General features: G+C 36.3%; 1 protein-coding gene across 1 annotated transcript in view; it reads right to left on the bottom strand.

The window, feature by feature from the left end:
- LOC131191526 (uncharacterized) overlaps positions 1–20,046 on the bottom strand; it is a 67,553-nt gene that overhangs the window by 8,966 nt on the left and 38,541 nt on the right. The window contains exons 11-16 of the mRNA XM_058169751.1: positions 16,867–16,948; positions 14,626–14,711; positions 13,138–13,222; positions 7,531–7,579; positions 3,608–3,698; positions 116–216 (exon numbers count right to left, since the gene is read on the bottom strand). Of these exons, the coding sequence (XP_058025734.1) occupies positions 116–216; positions 3,608–3,698; positions 7,531–7,579; positions 13,138–13,222; positions 14,626–14,711; positions 16,867–16,948 (494 nt within the window). The remainder of the gene's footprint in view (positions 1–115; positions 217–3,607; positions 3,699–7,530; positions 7,580–13,137; positions 13,223–14,625; positions 14,712–16,866; positions 16,949–20,046) is intronic.

Below are 20,046 nucleotides of genomic sequence, written 5' to 3'. Positions count from 1 at the left end.
TATTCTGAAACAATAACAACTATGCTTATGATTTTTTTGCCGGGTAAACTTAACTTTCTGATTTTTGAGGAAATGATTTTACTGTGAGTAAACTGTAGAATAAAAAAATACTTACATGTTAAGTTTTTGAAATTCAGAATCCAATAATCCGAAAGCCTTTGTAATCATTTTGATTGCTTGGTTACATATAGAATGGAAATCCTGGAGCTCTTCTATCTATATGGGAAAGTATTAATTAACAGTGCTTCAACCTCTATCAAAGACAAAATGTTGGTAATAATTAATTAATATATCCATGCCTGATAGTATCTTTTAAAATATTATCTTTCTGGAAAGGGAGAAGGAGGGAGAGCGAAAGAAGAAAGGGAAGAGGAGAGGAGGAAAGGTAGGGGAAATAAGAGTAGGAGAGAAGGTTAAATAGGGAGGAAGTAGGGAGGAGGGGGAGAAAGGAAGGGGAAGTAGAGAAGGAATAGGAGAGGAGAGAAGAAAGTAGGTAGATGAAAGAAGGGAGGAAGAGGAGTGAGAAGGAGAAGAAAAGATTGCTGTGAAAAGGAAAAGATGAAATGGAAGAAAGGCAACTCCGAATATATTTGAATATATTAGGATAAAAATTGAAATAGTTAAAAAAAGAATGAAAGAGAATGAATATTAATGAAAATGGAGAAATTAGAAATTGAGGATGAAAGAAGATGTGACTTAGTGAAATGAGCAAGGAAATATTAAGATATGGATAAAAATTATGAAAAAAGAATATTCTGGCAAAAATTGTAACTAAGTAAAATATTTTTGAATATATTAAGTTGTATGATATGGCCAATACTCTGTTCATAAACTATGTATGTCTGTAGGGGGAAAATTAAAAAATCAATAAAAACTTGTTTTAAAAAATAAAATACAATACTATCTATCAAACATTTTTCATAGCATTTTTTACTATTTGGCCTGATGATGGCAGTGAAGATAGGATGATGATGATGATGATGATAATTGTTACAATTCAGTCTGGAACTAAAGTTCTGAAGATGAGTGTTTCATCAACTTGCACTGTGATTAATTCCACACATGATAACTTAGCAATTGTACTGAGACAGTGAGTGCATCTTACTTTTGTATCTGATTCTCAAACAGTACGATACAGCTTGGAGTAGGAGTTGAGGAAATACTTGACATTTATTCAGTTAATAAAATTAATAATAGTCGTAATGAAATGTAATTACTCTATTCTGTTACAACATAATGCCTGCTATTTAACAGCCATTTCTCAACATTCAGTGCTAATTAATTCATTTGCCAAGAGTACATCATGACGACAAATATTTAATTGCTAGTTTAATAGCTAACTATAGAGTAATTAATCTGTTAAGTAAAGATGATACCGAGGTAATCTGGGAAATCTTTATAAGCAAATGATTTAAAGAACATTTAAAAGGGTCCCCCCTGCACACATTTTATTCTGAAATGACTTGCAATATTTTCAGGCAGCTTCCGTGGGAGACCATGTATCTAGGTCAAATGCTAGATATGCAGAAAGAAATACATAAAACAGACCTTGCAAAAGCAGTTCAAGTGCAGCTGCATTCAAAAGAATTCAAAATATTTAACAATTATTTAAGATTATAATTGTTTATTAACCTTCACAATGACCATTATCTCCAGTTGGGTACATAGTCAACATTCATCCCACTCAACTAGTGCTTGGATCTCTTTTATAGAATGTACACAAGAAAAATCAGCACAATCTAATGAAAGTTCCTTTATACAATCTTTGGATTTGTTTATCTGTTTAAAAAAATCTGCATATTCTTTTTCATCTAAACTAATAACTAATTATTTAGATTATAAATAATTAGATTATAATGTTTTGGAAACTTTAGAGGCCATATCAACTGTAGTGATATGGGCAGGGCAGAGCACAACACAGCAAAGTTATAGAAAGAAAGAAAGAGTGGCGCAGGAGCTACCATTCCTAATGATGGGTTTCTTGTAAATTTATATATTGCTCTGTAAGCAAAGGTAGTGAATGTAATACACTATTCACTGTGTTTAAACGGTGACCAGAAGTGTATAATACGCCAATAGATAATGTACAAATCTAAATGTTCTAGGAGTTCTTTAGGCAGATAACCTGTATTTTTCAGCCTAGGAAGGTTCCAAAAACCGCTCACCCTCAACAAAACGAGCAAATTATCAACTTTTTTGCTGCTTGCATTGATTGAGAATTATGGAAAATATAAGGGTTACAGCTGTGTCTCTTTTCCTAGAGAAAGACACAAAAAATGCTTTCAGGCAGAAAATTAATCCCTTTCTTCCACCTTGAGGGCAGATTTAAGATTGCCATATGTCAGGGGTCTCCAAACTTGGCAATTTAAGACTTGTGGACTTCAACTCCCAAAATTCCTCAGCCAGTATTGGCGGCTGAGGAATTATAGGAGTTGAAGCCCACAGATCTTACAGTCTATGCTACTTCTCTCTTCTCTTCCTTTTCCATTTTATCAGAAATACGTTGTAAGTAATAACTTGCCTTTTCCCTAGTGATTCCTGTTAGAATTGTTACTAACCTCAACTACTAGCATTTGTAACCATGGCAAGTGCCCATCTTTCCAAGTTTTAAAAGCAGTCAGGAAAAAAATAAATAAAGTGGGAAAAGACAAGTTTGGGTATGGATCATTCATTCATTCATTCATTCATTCATTCATTCATTCATTCATTCATATTCATTCATTCATCATATGACTCATGAGTGAGGCAGAGACTGCAGTGATGGGATAAAATACTCACGTAGACTGCCCCCTTTCCCTTTTATATGACACATTTTCCACTCTCTCAATGCTTCATAAAATAAAAGGGTGATGCACAGATCAATCAAAAGGGCACTTTGACAGTATTTGTCCTTGAAGATATTTTAAGCTATGCTCCTCTGTAGATGTGTCTAAGAAATTGGAAAACTAACAAACAAGAAACATAACCTTTTCCATTTTTGTCCCAAAAGCAAAAATCAAACTGTTGGAGTGGGCAAAAGTACTATAAATGTCCATGGTGTCATTAACTTGTCACTTGAATTAGATTACCTTTTCATACCCCAGAATTGAGGTTGAACTGCTGAAGAGGACATGATGTTTTGTATGTCACAATTGTAGCTCACTGTAAAGCAAATGTTTCCAGGCAGGAAATCTTAGCTTTAATCTTGGCTTTGCTACCCAATTCTACAAAAATTCCCACCAGGCAGTGTTAGCAATATCGATCTAGGAGGTGAATCAATAGTCCAAAACTAACATTAGACAAGAACCTATGTTCCTGTGCATGTACCTGTGGAAAGGGGGGAAAAAAGTCCTTAGCAAGAAGGAATTTCTTGTAGCAAAAAACCTTGAAAACCAATAAAAGAGAAATTCTGGAGAGATGTATATATTTTGCTTTTAGTTTATAATATTCAGATACACCCAAGGCTTACATTTGGAGTATAAAATATAACCTGCCACTTTGTAAGAATTCGACTAACAGATGAACAACCTTGTTTTGGTTTTTTTTTTTTTTAAAAAAATCTTCTGTCCAGTACCTACCTTGTTTTAATAAAACGTATGTGTTAGCAAAACTGAAATAAGTCACTTACTGTAGCTGAAGCTGGTGGCGAAACTGATGCAGGCAGCAAAGAATATTCTGTCAATTCATATTTCACCTTAGGAATTTTGGTGGCTGTGAAACTGTATGTCAAACACAGCATATTAAAAGCCAGTTTAAGTTAAACTTACATGAGTCACAGTAGTTATTCAGGAGAGAATGCTTTGTTTCCCATTTTACTAATAAATAATTTTCTTGGCAACAAATTGGAAGTGCTTAAGCATTGTCTTTTTCCAGATTTTTTTGGGGGGGATTCTCCAGTATAGTACAAATATATATATATACAAATTTCTTGGTAGTTTCCTTTCTAAACAGATACAACTTGCTTAGCTTTTCAGAATAAGCCAGGATTGGCTGGAGGTTGTTATTTAGCTGAAGAACGAAGAAGAAATTTCAGAATATGCATTACTAGTGACTAGGTCCAACATCACTAAGCTGACTTCTGTGCCAAAGATAGACTAGAACATGGTCTCCCTATTCCTATGCCAACACCTTAAGTGCCCCACCACACTGGAACTTTCATTGAGGAATAATAAAACTTTTAATTTTTTCCTAACCCCAGCCCTCAGCTTCTCTTCTTGAATTATGCCCCTAGTCTGAAGAGGACCAAACTTTATCTATCTCCAGCAGAGGGAGAAGTTAGAGGTATATAACTTAGGGTAGATGATGAAGAATATCTCTTTCTCATAGGAATATGTATTGGGAATTTCTGTAGTCTGGAAATGAAATATGCATTTTTTTATAAAATTGCTAGCTGGTAAAGGCAGATCCATTTAACTATTACTCTTTAGATTAATTGTTAAACTGTGCCCCATGTCCAATTTTTAACCAGTGCAGATCTGTTAGGATATACATTATGTAATTTACACCCATCAGGAATACTTGTTGCATATTGCACTGGTTGTAATTTCCAGATACTTTTATAGCACAATTGTAAGTGGAGTTTGCTTCAATTTTCAAGAGGCATGAATCCGTTAGTTCATGGTTTCACATATATGAGACCTTTATTTTATGAATCTTGTACAGCGGCTTCCTGTGGGCTACTCTACTTATGAACTAAGTTTGCGTAAACTTGGTCATTAATTTTGTTTCATATATTTAATTTGTTATAATAACTCACATCATGTGAGGTACCAAATTTGCTAATGCCACATGAGCCTGACTTGTCTGCTACAGGAATTGGAACTATATTTTGTAACAATAATCCTTATTAGGTGAATCACTAAACAAATAATCTATGATTCTACCAAAATTACAATACTATTATAGCAATGGTTTGTTTATAAATTATAGTTAGCTTGTGATTTCTGTCTTGACATTATTGGATGTTTCCAATTTATTTTTACGATTGTATAGAATTTGTGTGATATTTTACTTTATTATCTGTATTATTTGTATTATTATCTTTTATTCATTAAACATGAAACTCAGTAAACTGAACACTTAAAAATGTATCATAAATACCATTGTCTGGTACTAATGGTTAATGCAGGTTGCTGCCAACGTCCTAGGTATCAACCAAATATCTTCTTAAAATATATGATGTTCCAAGTAACACAGTTTTTTACAGTTCCGCTGGTGTTATTGCAGGAAGCTACAATTATTATTATTATTATTATTATTATTGTTGTTGTTGTTGTTGTTGTTGTTGTTGTTGTTGTTGTTGTTGATTTAATCTTCAATTTGATTCACAGTCTGGGATTGGTAAAAACTTAACAGTTCAAATCCTAACCCAGAACCTAAGAGCTGTTAACATCTGAGTATACACACAGTTCTGAGGTAGTTTTTTGCAAAATCAGATTATTATTATTATTTTTATTCTTTAAACATGAAACTCAGTCAACAGAACATTCAAAAATGCATCACAAATACGATTGGCTGGTGCTAATGGTTGATATGGGTTGCTGCCGGCATCCTAGGTATCAACCAAATACCTTCTTAAGATGTACGATGTTCCAAGTAGCACAGTTTTTTGCTGTTCTGCTGGTGTTAATGCAGGAAGCTGCAATTTCTTGATGTATTTTATAAAATTCTTGGACATGGTACCAAGTGCCCCAATGACAATGGGTATCATATGTTTCATCCATAGACTTGTAGTTTCGATAGCCAGGTCGCAATATTTTATGTTTTTTTCCAGTTCTTTTTTTTCGATTCTGGCATCTCCTGGTACAGTGATATCAATAAGCTGTACGCTATGGCCCTCAACAATTGTGATATCTGGTGTGTTGTGTTCCAAATGACGATCCATCTGTATTCAAAAGTCCCACAAGATCTTCACCTTCTCTTTTTCTATAACGTTTTCCACTTTATGTTCCCATGACTTTTTAGTTACAAGTAAGTCGTATTTTTTTTACATAAGGACCAGTGGATTAATTTAGCAACTCGGTCGTGTCTAGCTTTGTAATCAGTTTGTGCAATTTTGCTGCATTCACATATTAAATGTGAAAGAGTTTCAATTTTATTGTTGTAAAGTCGGCAGTTTGGATTGTGGGTGGATTTTTGTATCTTTGCCTTCATGGCATTAGTATGTAGTGCTTGTTCTTGAGCAGCGAGTATTAAACTTTCCATTTCTTTCTTGATGGTTCCCATATTAAGCCATGCCCATATCAAGTTGTCATCACATTTTCCTTCAATGTTTTTCAAGTGCTGTCCATGCAAAGCTTTGATTTTCCATCTATTTAATCTGTCATCCAGCTTTTTTATTTATTATTATTATTATTGTTGTTGTTGTTGTTATTGTTGTTGAATTCAGTGACACTGATTCTTCAGCTCTTCAACGGCTTACTGACCACATGTCTTTTACTCTGCATGCCCTGTTTTTATTTCTTCTGCTGCTGTTCCAACACACAGAGAGACTTTTGCTTGCTGACTCTACCTAATACTTTAAGATGCAGCTTTCCTATTAAATCTGCATCACTGATCCATGTTCAGGCTAGATTTGGCTATCAGGAATGTTCATGCACACAAATTTCCTTTCTCTGACCATTTCATTACCATTTTCAGGAACTTCCTCTGATTTTAGGTATGCTATTCAGTAAACTGCTATTATTATCATTAGCGTTGAAGGATAGGCTGAATAACTACTAAAAAGGTAAAGGTTCCCCTCGCACATATGTGCTAGTCGTTGCCGACTCTAGGGGGCGGTGCTCATCTCCGTTTCAAAGCCGAAGAGCCAGCGCCGTCCAAAGACATCTCCGTGGTCATGTGACCGGCATGACTCAACACCAAAGGCGCACGGAACGCTGTTACCTTCCCACCAAAGGTGGTCCCTATTTTTTCTACTTGCATTTTTACGTGCTTTCGAAACTGCTAGGTTGGCAGAAGCTGGGACTAGTAACGGGAGCGCACCCCGTTACACAGCAGCACTAGGGATTTGAATCGCCGAACTGCCGACCTTTCAATCGACAAGCTCAGTAAATAGTTATAGGAATATGTTTAAAGTCATGATGGGTAAATCATTTGGATTCGTTTTGAATTGAAACACCTTATTATAGAGCAGCCCATTGCAAGTATGAGACAGCTGTTCTGGACTAAAATCAGCTGTGTTTGAACTGGAAATGGGATCAAAAGACGATCTTTCGAATTGGAAAGGATTTTGGCCTGAAATGTCTTAGATAACCTTGTTTGAAGCGTGAGAGGGAAAAAATGCAGCACCAGCTCACATATACTGTATCCACTTAGAAGTAACCAGCGCTAGCTCAGTGGCACTTACTAATAGATGAATGCGCAGAGAATTACATCCTAAAGCAGTGGGATGGAAGAAGCCTGCTAAGGATAAACTCAAAATATTTATTGTTAGCAGACTGCAGAGATTTTCTGGATACTGGTTAGCTGATGCTAAAAGAAAAAAAGCTTTTCCTCCCCCCCTTTCTCTCTCAGAAATTGTAGAAGGCAAAAACAGGAAAAAAGAAATACCTGCTGCTTATTCCTTGGATTCCCAGTTCTGAAAAAATCTCTTTCATAACTACAATTAAAAAAACAAAGATCAGAAACGTAAGTTTATCTCATGAACATGATTTAGTTAAAACAGAAATTAAGAAGATCTGCTGGATATTTTAGGCTATAAGATAAGGGTGATGGAAGGTGGATACCATCAGTGGTGAAATTCAAATTTTTTTACTACCGGTTCTGTGGATGTGGCTTGGTGGGCATGGCAGGGGAAGGATACTGCAAAATCCCCATTCCTGGGGGAAGGATACTGCAAAATCCCCATTCCTGGGGGAAGGATATTGCAAAATCTCCATTTCCACCCCACTCTGGGGCCAGCCAGAGGTGGCATTTGCCAGTTCTCTGAACTACTCAAAATTTCCGCTACCAGTTCTTTAGAACCTGTCAGAACCTGCTGGATTTCACCCCTGGATACCATATATATATATATATATATACATAAGTTATATGAGTAGCTCAAACATGATTATATTCACTTGGAAGGTGAATCTGTGTTTGAAGCAATACATTTGTCCTTTCAATAGGTTCTAACTATCATGAAATGGAAACATAATGTTGAACATTTCCATTGTGCCCAGTACTGTTATTCTTTTGAAGAAGAGTGTTGTGGTCTGTCAGCAGCCTACGGAGCTGGCAATAGAGTCAGACAGCGATGACCCTGAGGTGAGGTCAGGGCCATCGGGAAGTGAGGCGCGGACTCCAGAGCCTGATTGTAGTGAGGCAGAGGAACAGGAGGAGCCTGTTCCTAATGCACGCATGAGAAGAGCTGCCAGAAGACAAGAGCAGTTTAAGCAGAGAACAACTCGGGAATAGGGCCAAGAGATGATTGGCCCCTCCCATAAAGCTTAAAACAGACCAGCACTGACATTTGAGCTTTGCCAGAAAACAACATTGTAGCTGCGTTTTCTGCTTCGTCTTCTGCTTCGTCTATGTCTTTGTTTTTGTGGCTTCTGGACATTTGCCAGGAAGGGCCTTTGGCAGTTTGCCTAATTGGATTAAGGTTTGCGAGATAACTGAAGAATTTGTGTTGGGAGGCATTTGTTTTACTTTGAGTTGAACAACACTGGGAATGAAGTAATTCCCAGCTGTTCGAATAAAGTTTGTTTGTTTTTCCACAGACTAAATTTATTATTACCTACTTGGGCCTGGGTCACAACAAAGAGGTTGCTTTAGAGGCACAGCTCTCTTTGCATTTGTTTCAAATGTTTTTTTGTGGCCACCCAGAAACAAATGAGTCAATTCATTGAGATCCTTTGGGAATATATGCTTTCAAAGGGTGGCATACAAATCTAAAGAAATAAAATAATATTTACACAGCATCTCATGTTTTTGGTAATTCCATTCCATATGGTACTGCAGAATTAAGCAAAATGGGAACAAGTCAAACATTTCTGTGGATTTGTTTAGGAGAGAAAAATAATAATAAATCCCTTGTTTTAGATAAATTTACATGTAACAGGGTGAGCTCTCCTTACTTGTTCCAGTTTCTGCCAACCTAACAGTTCAAAAGCAAGTAAAAAATGCAAGTAGAAAAATAGGGACCACCTTTGGTGGGAAGGCAACAGCGTTCCATGTGCATTTGGCATTTAGTCATATATGCATTTGATCAGCCACATGACCAAGGAGATATCTTCAAACAGCGCTGACTCTTTGGCTTTGAAGCGGAGATGAGCACTTCACAAATGCAGGTTTTGTCATTGTGATTGAAATTTCAGCTGCTATAGATGCTTTTCTGCTCTTGAATATGAAAACTTTCTCTAGGCCATCTTTTTTAAAAAAAATAATAATAAAGCTAACTGCTTTATTCTTTCCCTTCTTTTCTTCTCTCTGTTTAAATCACTGAGTTGCAAAGAAACAATAGACAAGACCAGGTAGTGGAGGTAGTTAAACAAAGGGTCCCTAAAATAAAATTTCAGTCAGAATATAGTAAACTCTCATTTAGGCTACAATTGGACAATAGCAATGCACCCTTCCATGTGGCATTGCACTCAGATTAATTTAAAGTTAAAGGTTTCCCCTTTCCAGTTGGGTGGTACTCATCTGTTTCTTAGCCGAGGGAGCCAGCGTTGTCCAAAGACACTTCTGTGGTCACGTGGCCAGCATGACTATATGCCGAGGCACATATGCCTATATGGGAAGGGCTTGGATATGTCTACCAAATTTGTAAAAATAATAAAGGCAGATATAAATAACGTAAGTAAGGTAAAGGTTTCCTTCGTACATATATGCTAGACATTCCTGACTCTAGGCGGCGGTGCTCATCTCTGTTTCAAAGCTGAAGAGCCAACATGGTCCGAAGACATCTCCGTGATCATTGGCCAGCATGACTCAATGCCAAAGGCACACGGAACGCTGTTACCTTCCCACCAAAGGTGGTCCCTATTTTTCTACTTGCATTTGCATGCTTTCAAACTGCTAGGTAGGCAGGACCTGGGACAAGAATGGGAATTCACCCCATCACGTGGCGCTTGGGTTTTGAACCTAGGTTGTCAGCTTTCCAGCTGATGAGCCCAGTGTGTCAGTGTGTCACTGTGACAAGCTCATTGTGTTTAACTGCAGAGCCACCGCACCCGCTTAGATTAACTTAAAAAAATAAATGTTGATGAGCATTTATATTGCTATGATAGAACATTATACCATCGGCAGTGTTGGTGGTCTTCTGTTATATTGTAATTTCAATTAAGACATATACTCTTAATACCTCTTCTAACTCTATTTCCAGGATAGATGGACTGAATTTTATCTGCAATTTTTAGTAGCAGATAAGGATGTCAAAGTAACTCATGCCATGCAAAGTTTGTTTTTGTGGCTTGTAAAATTTGTACATTACTGATAGCAAAAGAATGCAAGCATGACTGTATATTTTGGTCTTGTATGCCTTCTTTTATTTATTATATTCTGTAGCTTTACTCTGCTAAATTTATTTAGTAAATTTTATTTAGTCTGGGTCGTGACCTGTAATAAAGGATTTGAGAAACATTAGCCATTTTGTTCTTTTTGAAAGCATGAGAAGAAGACAAGCTATTCATCTCTGCTTTTTTATGAGACACTTTCTCCTGTTCTCTTTTTATAAAGTCTGTCATATACTGTCCCAAAGATACTTTTTCAAAAGGCAACTGAATTTTCTTTGTTTCTGCTTGAAGACATTTCTCTTCTCACCAGAGGAGCTATTAGTAACAATAGCTCCTTGGGTGAGAAGAGAAATGTCTTCAAGCAGAAACAAAGAAAATCCAGTTGCCTTTTGAAAAAGTATCTTTGGGACAGTATATGACAGACTTTATAAAAAGAGAACAGGAGAAAGTGTCTTATAAAAAGCAGAGATGAATAGCTTGTCTTCTTCTTTTTTGTTTTGTTTACATTTATATCCCGCCCTTCTCCAAAGACTCAGGGCAGCTTACCGTGTATAAGGCAATAGTCTTATTTTATATAGTCTTGATTTTTGCTTTATTTCCATTTTTACTACATTTTTATTAAAGGAAAGTATCATGATTTTGTTGGGTTATAAATGGAAAGAAAGAACGAAAAAAACCTCAGTATATGCTGCTATATTACAGCTCTTCCCTCTTTTTTTCTCTCTGGTTGTAAGTAATTTTGCAGGCAGTGGGACTTAGAGAGAATAGATACGTTTTTAGCTTTCACGCTATTTTTTTTAGCTATTTCTGAGTAGACATGAGTGAAAAAGAGGAGGAAGAAATAGGGCACGTAATTAAGAAAGTTTACAAAGAGATTCAGACTTTATTTCCTTCAGAGCAGCGGTCACCAACTAGTGGTCCGTGGACCACTGGTGGTCCACGAGAAAATGTTGGTGGTCCGCAGAAAAAATATTTGCATTTTTTATATTGCACTAAAATCAGGGGTCCTCAAACTATGGCCCCTGGGCCGGATACATGCAATGAATATTTGGGTTGCTGCAGAGAGTCTCCCCCTTTGGGGTCTTCTTGTGTGGGTCCGCAGGGGGGCAGAAATTCTGACTTGAGGTCTGCTTCAGCTTCCTGGTGTGGGGCTTTGGGTGAAGGCTGGAGGGAAGTGCCGCTGGTTGCGAAGAGCTGGAGGACCTTGTTCCTGTGGGATTGCATCATGGCCTGGAACTGGCTGACCATCTCAGCCCGCTGAGCCTCCAGGTACCAGTACCTAACCTTGCACTCTCGCAGGTCTTCTCTCTGCTTGGAAAGCCTATACTCCTAGTCCTCAGTGAGGTACTTCGGCTGAGCCTCCTTCTCGATCAGATCCAATTTGAACTGACCTGTTTTGCCAACTCTTTCTTGTGGGGGCTGCTTAGCTCCAACAACTGCTTCCTGTTGGGGCCCTAAGGAGCCTGGGCAGGGAGAGGAAGAGTGGCTGGGAGGGGAGGGGCAAGTAGAGGCTGGTGAGGCACCCCTCGACGTGAGTAACATTGTGTTGACCATGCCTACCTAGTCACATGAACATCTAACCACGCCCATCCAGCCAGTCATTAGACAAATCATATTAGTGGTCCGTGGGATTTAAAATTATGAATTTAGTGGTCCCTGAGGTCCGAAATGAGTGTAACATATTTGCATATTTATATATAATGATAAAATCACAGGGCACAATTTTTCCTAATTTAGTATGAAATATCTTCCAATATTCTTAGTACAATAACATGGGTAACTTTTTGAGCTTCTACTTCATAAAATTCCATTGACTAAAATGATCAAAGACTATATAATAGATTTTAAACCTCATCTCTATTTATTATTAATCATTTCTATAGCACTTTTCCTGGTCAAAGCGTGTTTCTAAAATTACTGTATTCATCACACTTCAGCAAAAATCTTTTAGGACCCTTTTCTGTAATAATTTATTATTATTAATTTACAGAGAAGTAAAGAGTTGCCCAATGAATAGTAATTTGTGTCCTTCTATCACTCTGCTACTAAAGATATTAGAGACAATGCTTTTAGTTAGTACATGAACAAATTACCATGTAATAAATTCTATGAAGCTAAAGAAGCTTCTTGGATGAGAAGCGAAACGTCTTCAAAGAAAAAACAGAAAGTCCAGTTACCTCTTGAAAAAGTATCTTTGGGAGTATCGTTAAAGATAGTGAGACATATTTGGATGATACTAAAACATAGATTAAAATTCTTGTGTCATGAAAAATTTACTTCCACAACAATTCTTATTTAAGGATGGCAGTAATATATACATTTAAAAATATGAGCAGAAAATGGAGTTAATTTCTTAGACCAGTTTGTAAATAATTGTTCAGATAAGATGTCTGATAGATTTTAAAAAGAATGTGACAATGGCAGCCTTGGAAATACCTATTGTTTTGAGTATCTTGGATGACAATTTTAGAGGCTAAATCAATAATTTGTGTTTAATAATAACTGAAGTAAAATACAAAGATAAATACAGATAATTTACAGAAGTTTGGAAGTATTACAGAAGTAAAATTTCTTCTCTAAATCAGGGGTCTCCAAACTCGGCATCTGCTGGCTGAGGAATTCTGGGAGTTGAAGTCCACCAGTCTTAAAGTTGCCAAGTTTGGAGACCCCTGTTCTAAACAATAGTAAATGCAATTAATTAGTATCGTTTAAATAAACTTACAAAGTTGTCTCTCTGAAGGATTTATCAGTTTCATTCCCATAAGGTCATTGAAGTCTTTCCCATTAATTCCGCCAAAAATATAGAGCTACCAATGGAAACATGTAAGAATTCTAATTAAACAGTTCATTTAAAATGTATTAAAAAGCAATGAACAGAAACCATGTGCAGGGAAATATTTATATCATAGATATTTTTTTAAAAAATATTTTGGACACTCCTTTCCTAATATACATTTCTTAGAGATAATATATATCTATGGAACAAACTGTGCAGTTTCCACTTTTTAAACTCAGAAATGGGAAGGAGGGAGGGAGGATCCATGGCCTAAATGAAATTGGGCAGGCTAATTTTGCAGTTATTGGTCAAATATTTTTCTTTGGGTGTTCATTCAAGATGGCCCCCTAATAGACATTCAGACATTGTTGGAGACCACAGCCTCACTCTGCAGAATTCTGAGAGCAGATTATGTTCCAATTTTTTGGCTGCAAAGCAAAATTTGTCCCATATATTTTCATTTCAACAAATTTTAGTGAACATGATGTGGCTTTATTTAAAACTTCCTTTCTTATGCTAAGACACAAGAAAACTAAGAAGTTCACCCAGAGAGACTCTGTGAAAAGTATTTTAATTTTAATCGCTAAACTGACTTCATGCTAGAAAATCTGAGTAGACCAGGTCTGTACTGGTTTATATTTTTTAAATTTCTAGACTGTCCTTCAGTTTGGCTTACAAACGTTCAAAATCTAATCTCAAAACATAAATCTAAAAATACAGTTGTACAAACAAGTCACAATTTTTCTAATTAGTAAACATTAAACAGCAATAAAAAAAAATTAGAAGTGTTTATTACACAGATGAAAACTGCCAAATTATTAAGATATTTAGAAGACTAGGTCTTTGTTAAGAGATCTCACTGGGGGAGGATCTTCTGGAGTGGAAAAAGGAAAATTGAGCAATTATGGAAGGACATGGGAGATGCTCTTTCCGTTCATGTTAAAAATGCCCTAATTACCCCTACCGTTTTTATTAGCTTAGTATATTTGTTGTGACTTATTGGCTTAGGAGCCCTGGTGGTGCAGTGGTTAGAATGCAGAATTGCAGGCTAACTCTTCCTACAGCATGGAGTTCGATCCTAATGGGGCTGGAGCTTTTCATCCTTCTGAAGTTGGTAAAATGAGGACCCAGATTGTTGGGGGCAATATGCTGACATTTTAAATCACCCAGAAAGTGCGGCAAAACATGATGGAGCAGTATATAAGTTTAAATGCTATTGCTATTATGCTTACTACTCTTTAAAAATAAGGACACACAATAGCTTTCCCAGCCCATTTTTATTCTAAAAGCCATGTTGTTTAAGAATGCTAAGAGTTTTAAGTTCAACAATGTATGGGAAGCACAAATCAAAGTCGACGATGGGAGATTCTGGACTGGTACAAGTTCAAACAGCCCAGGATGGCAGCTTCTCACTATAAAATCATTTGCACTTACTTGATTATGGAGAATAAATGCAACATGATTCCATCTGCAAGCTGGAGGGATTCCTATGTAAAGTGGCTTCTTCCACTTCATTCGAGCTATATAACATATCATAAATATTTTAAATACTAATAGTAGTAATGCAACTTCATTGGCAAGACTGAAAAAAAGATTTTGCAGCAGATTACATAGTTACGGTCAATATTCTAAATGTGAAAAACGACTGAATATGCAAGGCTTTTTATATAATAGCAAGATGTATTACAGAAAGAACTCTAATTTCAAAAGCTCTGAAACAGCTATATAAAAAAAACACTAATCTAATTATTCCACTGACTAGCAAGAACAAAGGCAAATAAAAAAAACCACCCTTTTAAAAAGATTATTTTCTATGTTTTATAGAAGCTTGTTAATTCAAAATGACTAAAAGCAATCCAATGTCTCAAATCAAAGATCTACTGTGACAATATTGGAATCCGAGAGATTAACATGAAATGAGGAAAAGAAAAAAAAAGCGAAGAACAGATAATGCAAGCAAATAACCTCAGTTCTCTCACATGAGATCAGTACAACGAATCTGAAATCAATGCAGGTTATCTTTCAGTTGTGATTTCTTTCAAAATGCTATATGTAAGTTTATGGAAAGGAATCACTAACCAGCCTCTTATTTTGACTGTGTGGTCTACTTAAAATTGTCTTCCTGATGTAGTTAATCCAAACCTAATTGTGCTTGAAGATGAGTTGCCAGGTGTGTAAGTATCACAGTGTAGGGCAGGGATGTCTAACCGTGGCAGCTTTAAGACTTGTGGACTTCAATTCCCAGAATTCCCTAGCCAGCCATAATTGGACATCCCTGGTGTAGGGTTATTCTGTGGATTCATGATTCCCGTTGCCTGTACATGAACTGTTTTCCCTTTTATTTTGGGAACCTCCTCTATATCAAGAATGCCAGACAGTCACACTAAGTTGGAGCCAGTCCTTCTCTACTGACATTTTGCTTTTATTTTAAATTCTTATTGTGTTGCTTTCATTGTTTCCTTTTTAAAACAAAATGTTATTAAAGATTTTGAGCAGAACAGTAAAAGATAGTACAAATTGAAAAGGAAAAAAAGAACAGAAATGCAAGAAAGAAAAAAACAACAACCCTCTTTTTTCTCCACAAGAGAATGACTTCCAACCCCTTTCATGATAAGTATAAACAATTCCATCATCTCTTTACCTCCTCTTCGCTAACAGATATATAATTCTTTATCCCACAAGCCATCACTTAGCAGTATAAATCAAATAAGTAATGTCCTCCTTAGTCTAGTTATCAGCAAATAGAGCTCTAGAATTTTAACATTAGTTAATATATATATAACTCAACAATACACATTTCAACTCCTATCTCTGAAAAAATTCCTATTTAAAAGGCATAAAATCCTAACCAGATTTTAACTTGACCAAAAGACCATTTCTCCTTTACAAAAGCAATCTCCAATACATAATATTTTCCCCATTCCAAATATATACCATATATATATATTAAAACATCCACCCAACCACCGCACTCCAAATAGCAACTCATTCTATTAAAATATCCATTCCATACCTCCACTGTAATCTATAAACACATTAACATTTTACAAATTTAAAGTAATCCCCGTCTCCTAATATAAACAAGAGACTGACATTTAATATAAGAAAGAGAAATACTTTCTTCTTTAAAAAGACAAGTTCCCCAAACTTCCTTACTCCAAAGAATAATAAGCAATTAAATGCAAAGCCAGTTTAAGTACTATAAAGTTAAGATTGCATAAAGTAACCATAGGTGAAAAGACTTTTACATCATGTTAAAAGTAAACAAATGTACACACACGGCATTTTTTCCAATTAAGGCATTAATAAATCCAAAAGGAGACACCCAGAATAACAATTAAAGTTTATTACCTATTTTAAATTTTGCAGTAATTTTCATAATTTATAGTTTATTCAAAGCTGAATTTAAGGAGACAATATCAGATTTATTTTGCACTGTTTTTGAAGAGGAGGCAATTTTGACTTGTGTTTACTACATTAAAAAAGTGTGAATAAAATATAGAACATTCAGAGAGAAAATGTTAGTATAAAGGATAAGCATTCAGAATTGATGAACACCAATTAATATTTGCTAGGACCTTAAAGCTTAGAAGATTTTTATTCAAAATATATATTTCAAAACTTCCCAAAACAAATTTCTGACAGAATATTCCTTCCTTCCTCTCCCTTACTCACCTAAACTTAATTTCACAATATCATTCTTCGAAATGGTTTTGCCATCTTTGAACTCAAAAGTTCCTCCAAACAGATAAATGTCCTAAAATGGAAGAACAATGGCAGATATTATCATACTAATTTATTTAGCACTCAACATTTTGTTCTTCATTTATATTCTTCTTGAGTCCATCACGATAACGATTTTTTAAAAAGATTTGTCCATTAATTGATCATCAATAGCACATAGTAATGTGGCAAACATCTCTAAAATAAAACTCTTTTCAATCTTGAAAACGTTCAGAAGACATGCCGGTATTTGGGGTAATTATTTGTCCATTTTGCTTTGCAAAGGAGTTATCTCCTGATATGTGTTCCTATGCTAATATAAAAGAGTGATTTTCCTAAATTACATACATATTGCTCAAGGGATACCAAGATTGCTTCCAGTTGTTGATGTCTGGGAGTCTGCAGTAAGCCTTTGTCTTGCCCTGCACACCTTACTGAAGCTCTGGGGATACACGTGGACTGTTATTGCTGGTTGCCTTGGAAATAGCCAATGTCTGCTAATTAGCAATCTGTTTAAAACAAGCTGGATTGGAATGCAGCCAATTTCCCTGCCTATCTCTCCACCTCACATTTCAAAGGACTCCAAATGATAGGTGTGATCTGCTAAACCACAGAGGCTTCATTTAACTCTCAATAACAGGATTGAATAACACATTGTACAACTCTAAGCAAACTCTTTGCACATAGGGTAGAATGGGAGGTGGAAGGAATGGATAAGAAACAACTGCCTTCTGTTATTGAAGTCCTCCCATCATTACCTGTCATTTCAAGCTAAGGGACTTTCTAGGAGGATGGCCAAGCCATAAGGGCAGAATCTAGATCCCTGCCAACTTCCTGACCCTAATATTCAGATGGGAATATTCAGCCAGATACAGGTGATTATACACTTCCTATCTCTGCCTGTCAAATAGAAGCACAGGGTTCTCCACCTTGTGGATCAAGCAAGATCTTGCAATGTTTCTTCTGCTTTTTGAGAGTGCTACAAAAAACACTCAGTGGAGAATTTCTGAAATGGACGTCAGTGATATGTTGATGGAAAACTGTGGATGTCAGTGGTGGGTGATGATGAATAAAAATGCAAACAGATTTTGTCTTTTTCTCCCACTATTTCTGTCAACCCCTTCAAAGCAGGAAAATTCGGCAAATAAGAACAACTTGGATATCTGGAAAGGATGATGTTGCTAGTGGTGTATTGTATTAATACTCTATAAGAGTAATTGTCATTCTGCAACAATTTTCTCCGCCTACACGTTTTCAGGGAATGTCTATCAGGGTTTGATAGACATTTCATCACAAATTTCCTGAAAGTTCTCTGGATAGTGGAAGCTTTGGAAAATATAGGAAACAGATTAAGTTCTTGAATGGCAGGATGTACACAGTATTTTATACAGCTGCAAAGGCAAAATAGATACCTCTTTTAAAAAAAATCATAATGTGAACTATGAGAGCTAAGCCTCTTTGCTCTCTAATATAATTTCTACTAACTTCTTCCTATCCTATAACAATATTGGATGGATCATTCACAGAACTTGTTCAAAAAAGTTAATTATCGGTATGTAATTGAATGCAAGTTGTTTTTTTTTTTGCTTGCTCTCCCTGTTCACATGCCTTCCTCACATGGCTTACAGTAACAATTGATCTCCAATTATTTAGCAATAACATCATCAAAAAGGATCAATTCCTTACTAAATTAAGCTGCAACGTGTATTTTCTCTTTGGGGTTAAGCTTAAGTAAAACATAACACTTTGGCAATCTCACTTGACATATGCTTTGTTCAAGTATGTTTTTAAAATCTCATGTTTATATATGAATATGCTTTTCTGCAGAAATGTGTGAATTCTATTGAGGTGTTGTTTTTTTTAAAGTTCAAGATTCACAATTTTTGTAAAGATTTTGGTAGGCAGATCTCTGGATCTCACAGAAGTTTATCCAGCAATCCTTTTAAGGGCATTTCTGTACCGCTCTTAAGTTGCTTCTCTCCCATATACATCTTGATTGCTTCTTAAGCCAGCTTCAGAAAGTCCACTCCATGTTGTGCTGGGTTGGCATTTAGGCTGGCATTTGTGCTCAATTTGGAGATGGATGGTTGTTCTCCAGATTCTCACCTTTCCCATCCTTGCAAGGAAGGCAAGCTTCACTGGATGACTCCTAGATGGATTGTCTAATGCCTGCCCTTTTCTTTTAGAATTGTTTCCCCTTCACTAGTCCCCATGGTTTTCCTCTGCTTTCCTAGATATTTGCAGCCATGGATGCCTTCACCTTTCCTTACCACATTATTTCCTTTGACTCTAACCCAGATCCTTTGTTCCTTTTATCGTTTCATCTGTTGGGAAGCACCCAGCCTGGCAGGTAGGAGGATCGAGCATGTAGTTAGCCTGAAGTCACTGTACAACTGCAGAAGAGGTAGGACTGTCTCTCTTTCTTTCTCTCTGTCTCCCTCTTACCCTCAAGTTCCTTGGAGTCTTATTTAAATATTGTCAAGAATGGGGAGATTCTTGTATTATAGGCTGAAAACAAAAAGGGATTAACTTGAATTCTGCATGTGCACATCTGATTGTGAATGACACCATCCTGGTTCTAATACTACAGTAATTACAGCAATAGGAAACTGGTTGTTCTTTTGCCTCTATGTTCCATAGACCTCTGTAAAAGGTAAAGATTCCCCTCACGCATATGTGTTAGTGGTTCCTGACTCGGGGGGGGGGGTCATCTCTGTTTAAAGCCGAAGAGCCAGTGCTGTCCGAAGACATCTCCGTGGTCATGTGGCCGGCATGATTAAACGCCAAAGGCGCACAGAATGCTGTTATCTTCCTACCAAAGATGGTCCCTTTTCTACTTGCATTTTTTATGTGCTTTAAAACTGTTGAGCTGGCAGAAGGTGGGACAAGTAACAGGAGCTCACCCCGTTACGCAGCACTATTATTATTATTATTATTATTATTAATTAAACTTTTATACCGCCCTTCTCCCGAAGGACTCAGGGCGGTGTACAGCCAAGATAAAAAGCAATAAGTATACAAAGTTAAAAATCAATTTAAAATACCTATTCAATAGTGGCCGAATTAAAACCGTCAAACTGACCAACCTAAAATACCCCATATAAAATTACAGAAGATTTAAAAATTTAAAAT

This window comes from Ahaetulla prasina, chromosome 2, assembly GCF_028640845.1.
Source record: "Ahaetulla prasina isolate Xishuangbanna chromosome 2, ASM2864084v1, whole genome shotgun sequence".
Lineage (NCBI taxonomy): Eukaryota > Metazoa > Chordata > Lepidosauria > Squamata > Colubridae > Ahaetulla > Ahaetulla prasina.
This window is presented reverse-complemented; position numbering and strand designations above follow the sequence as displayed.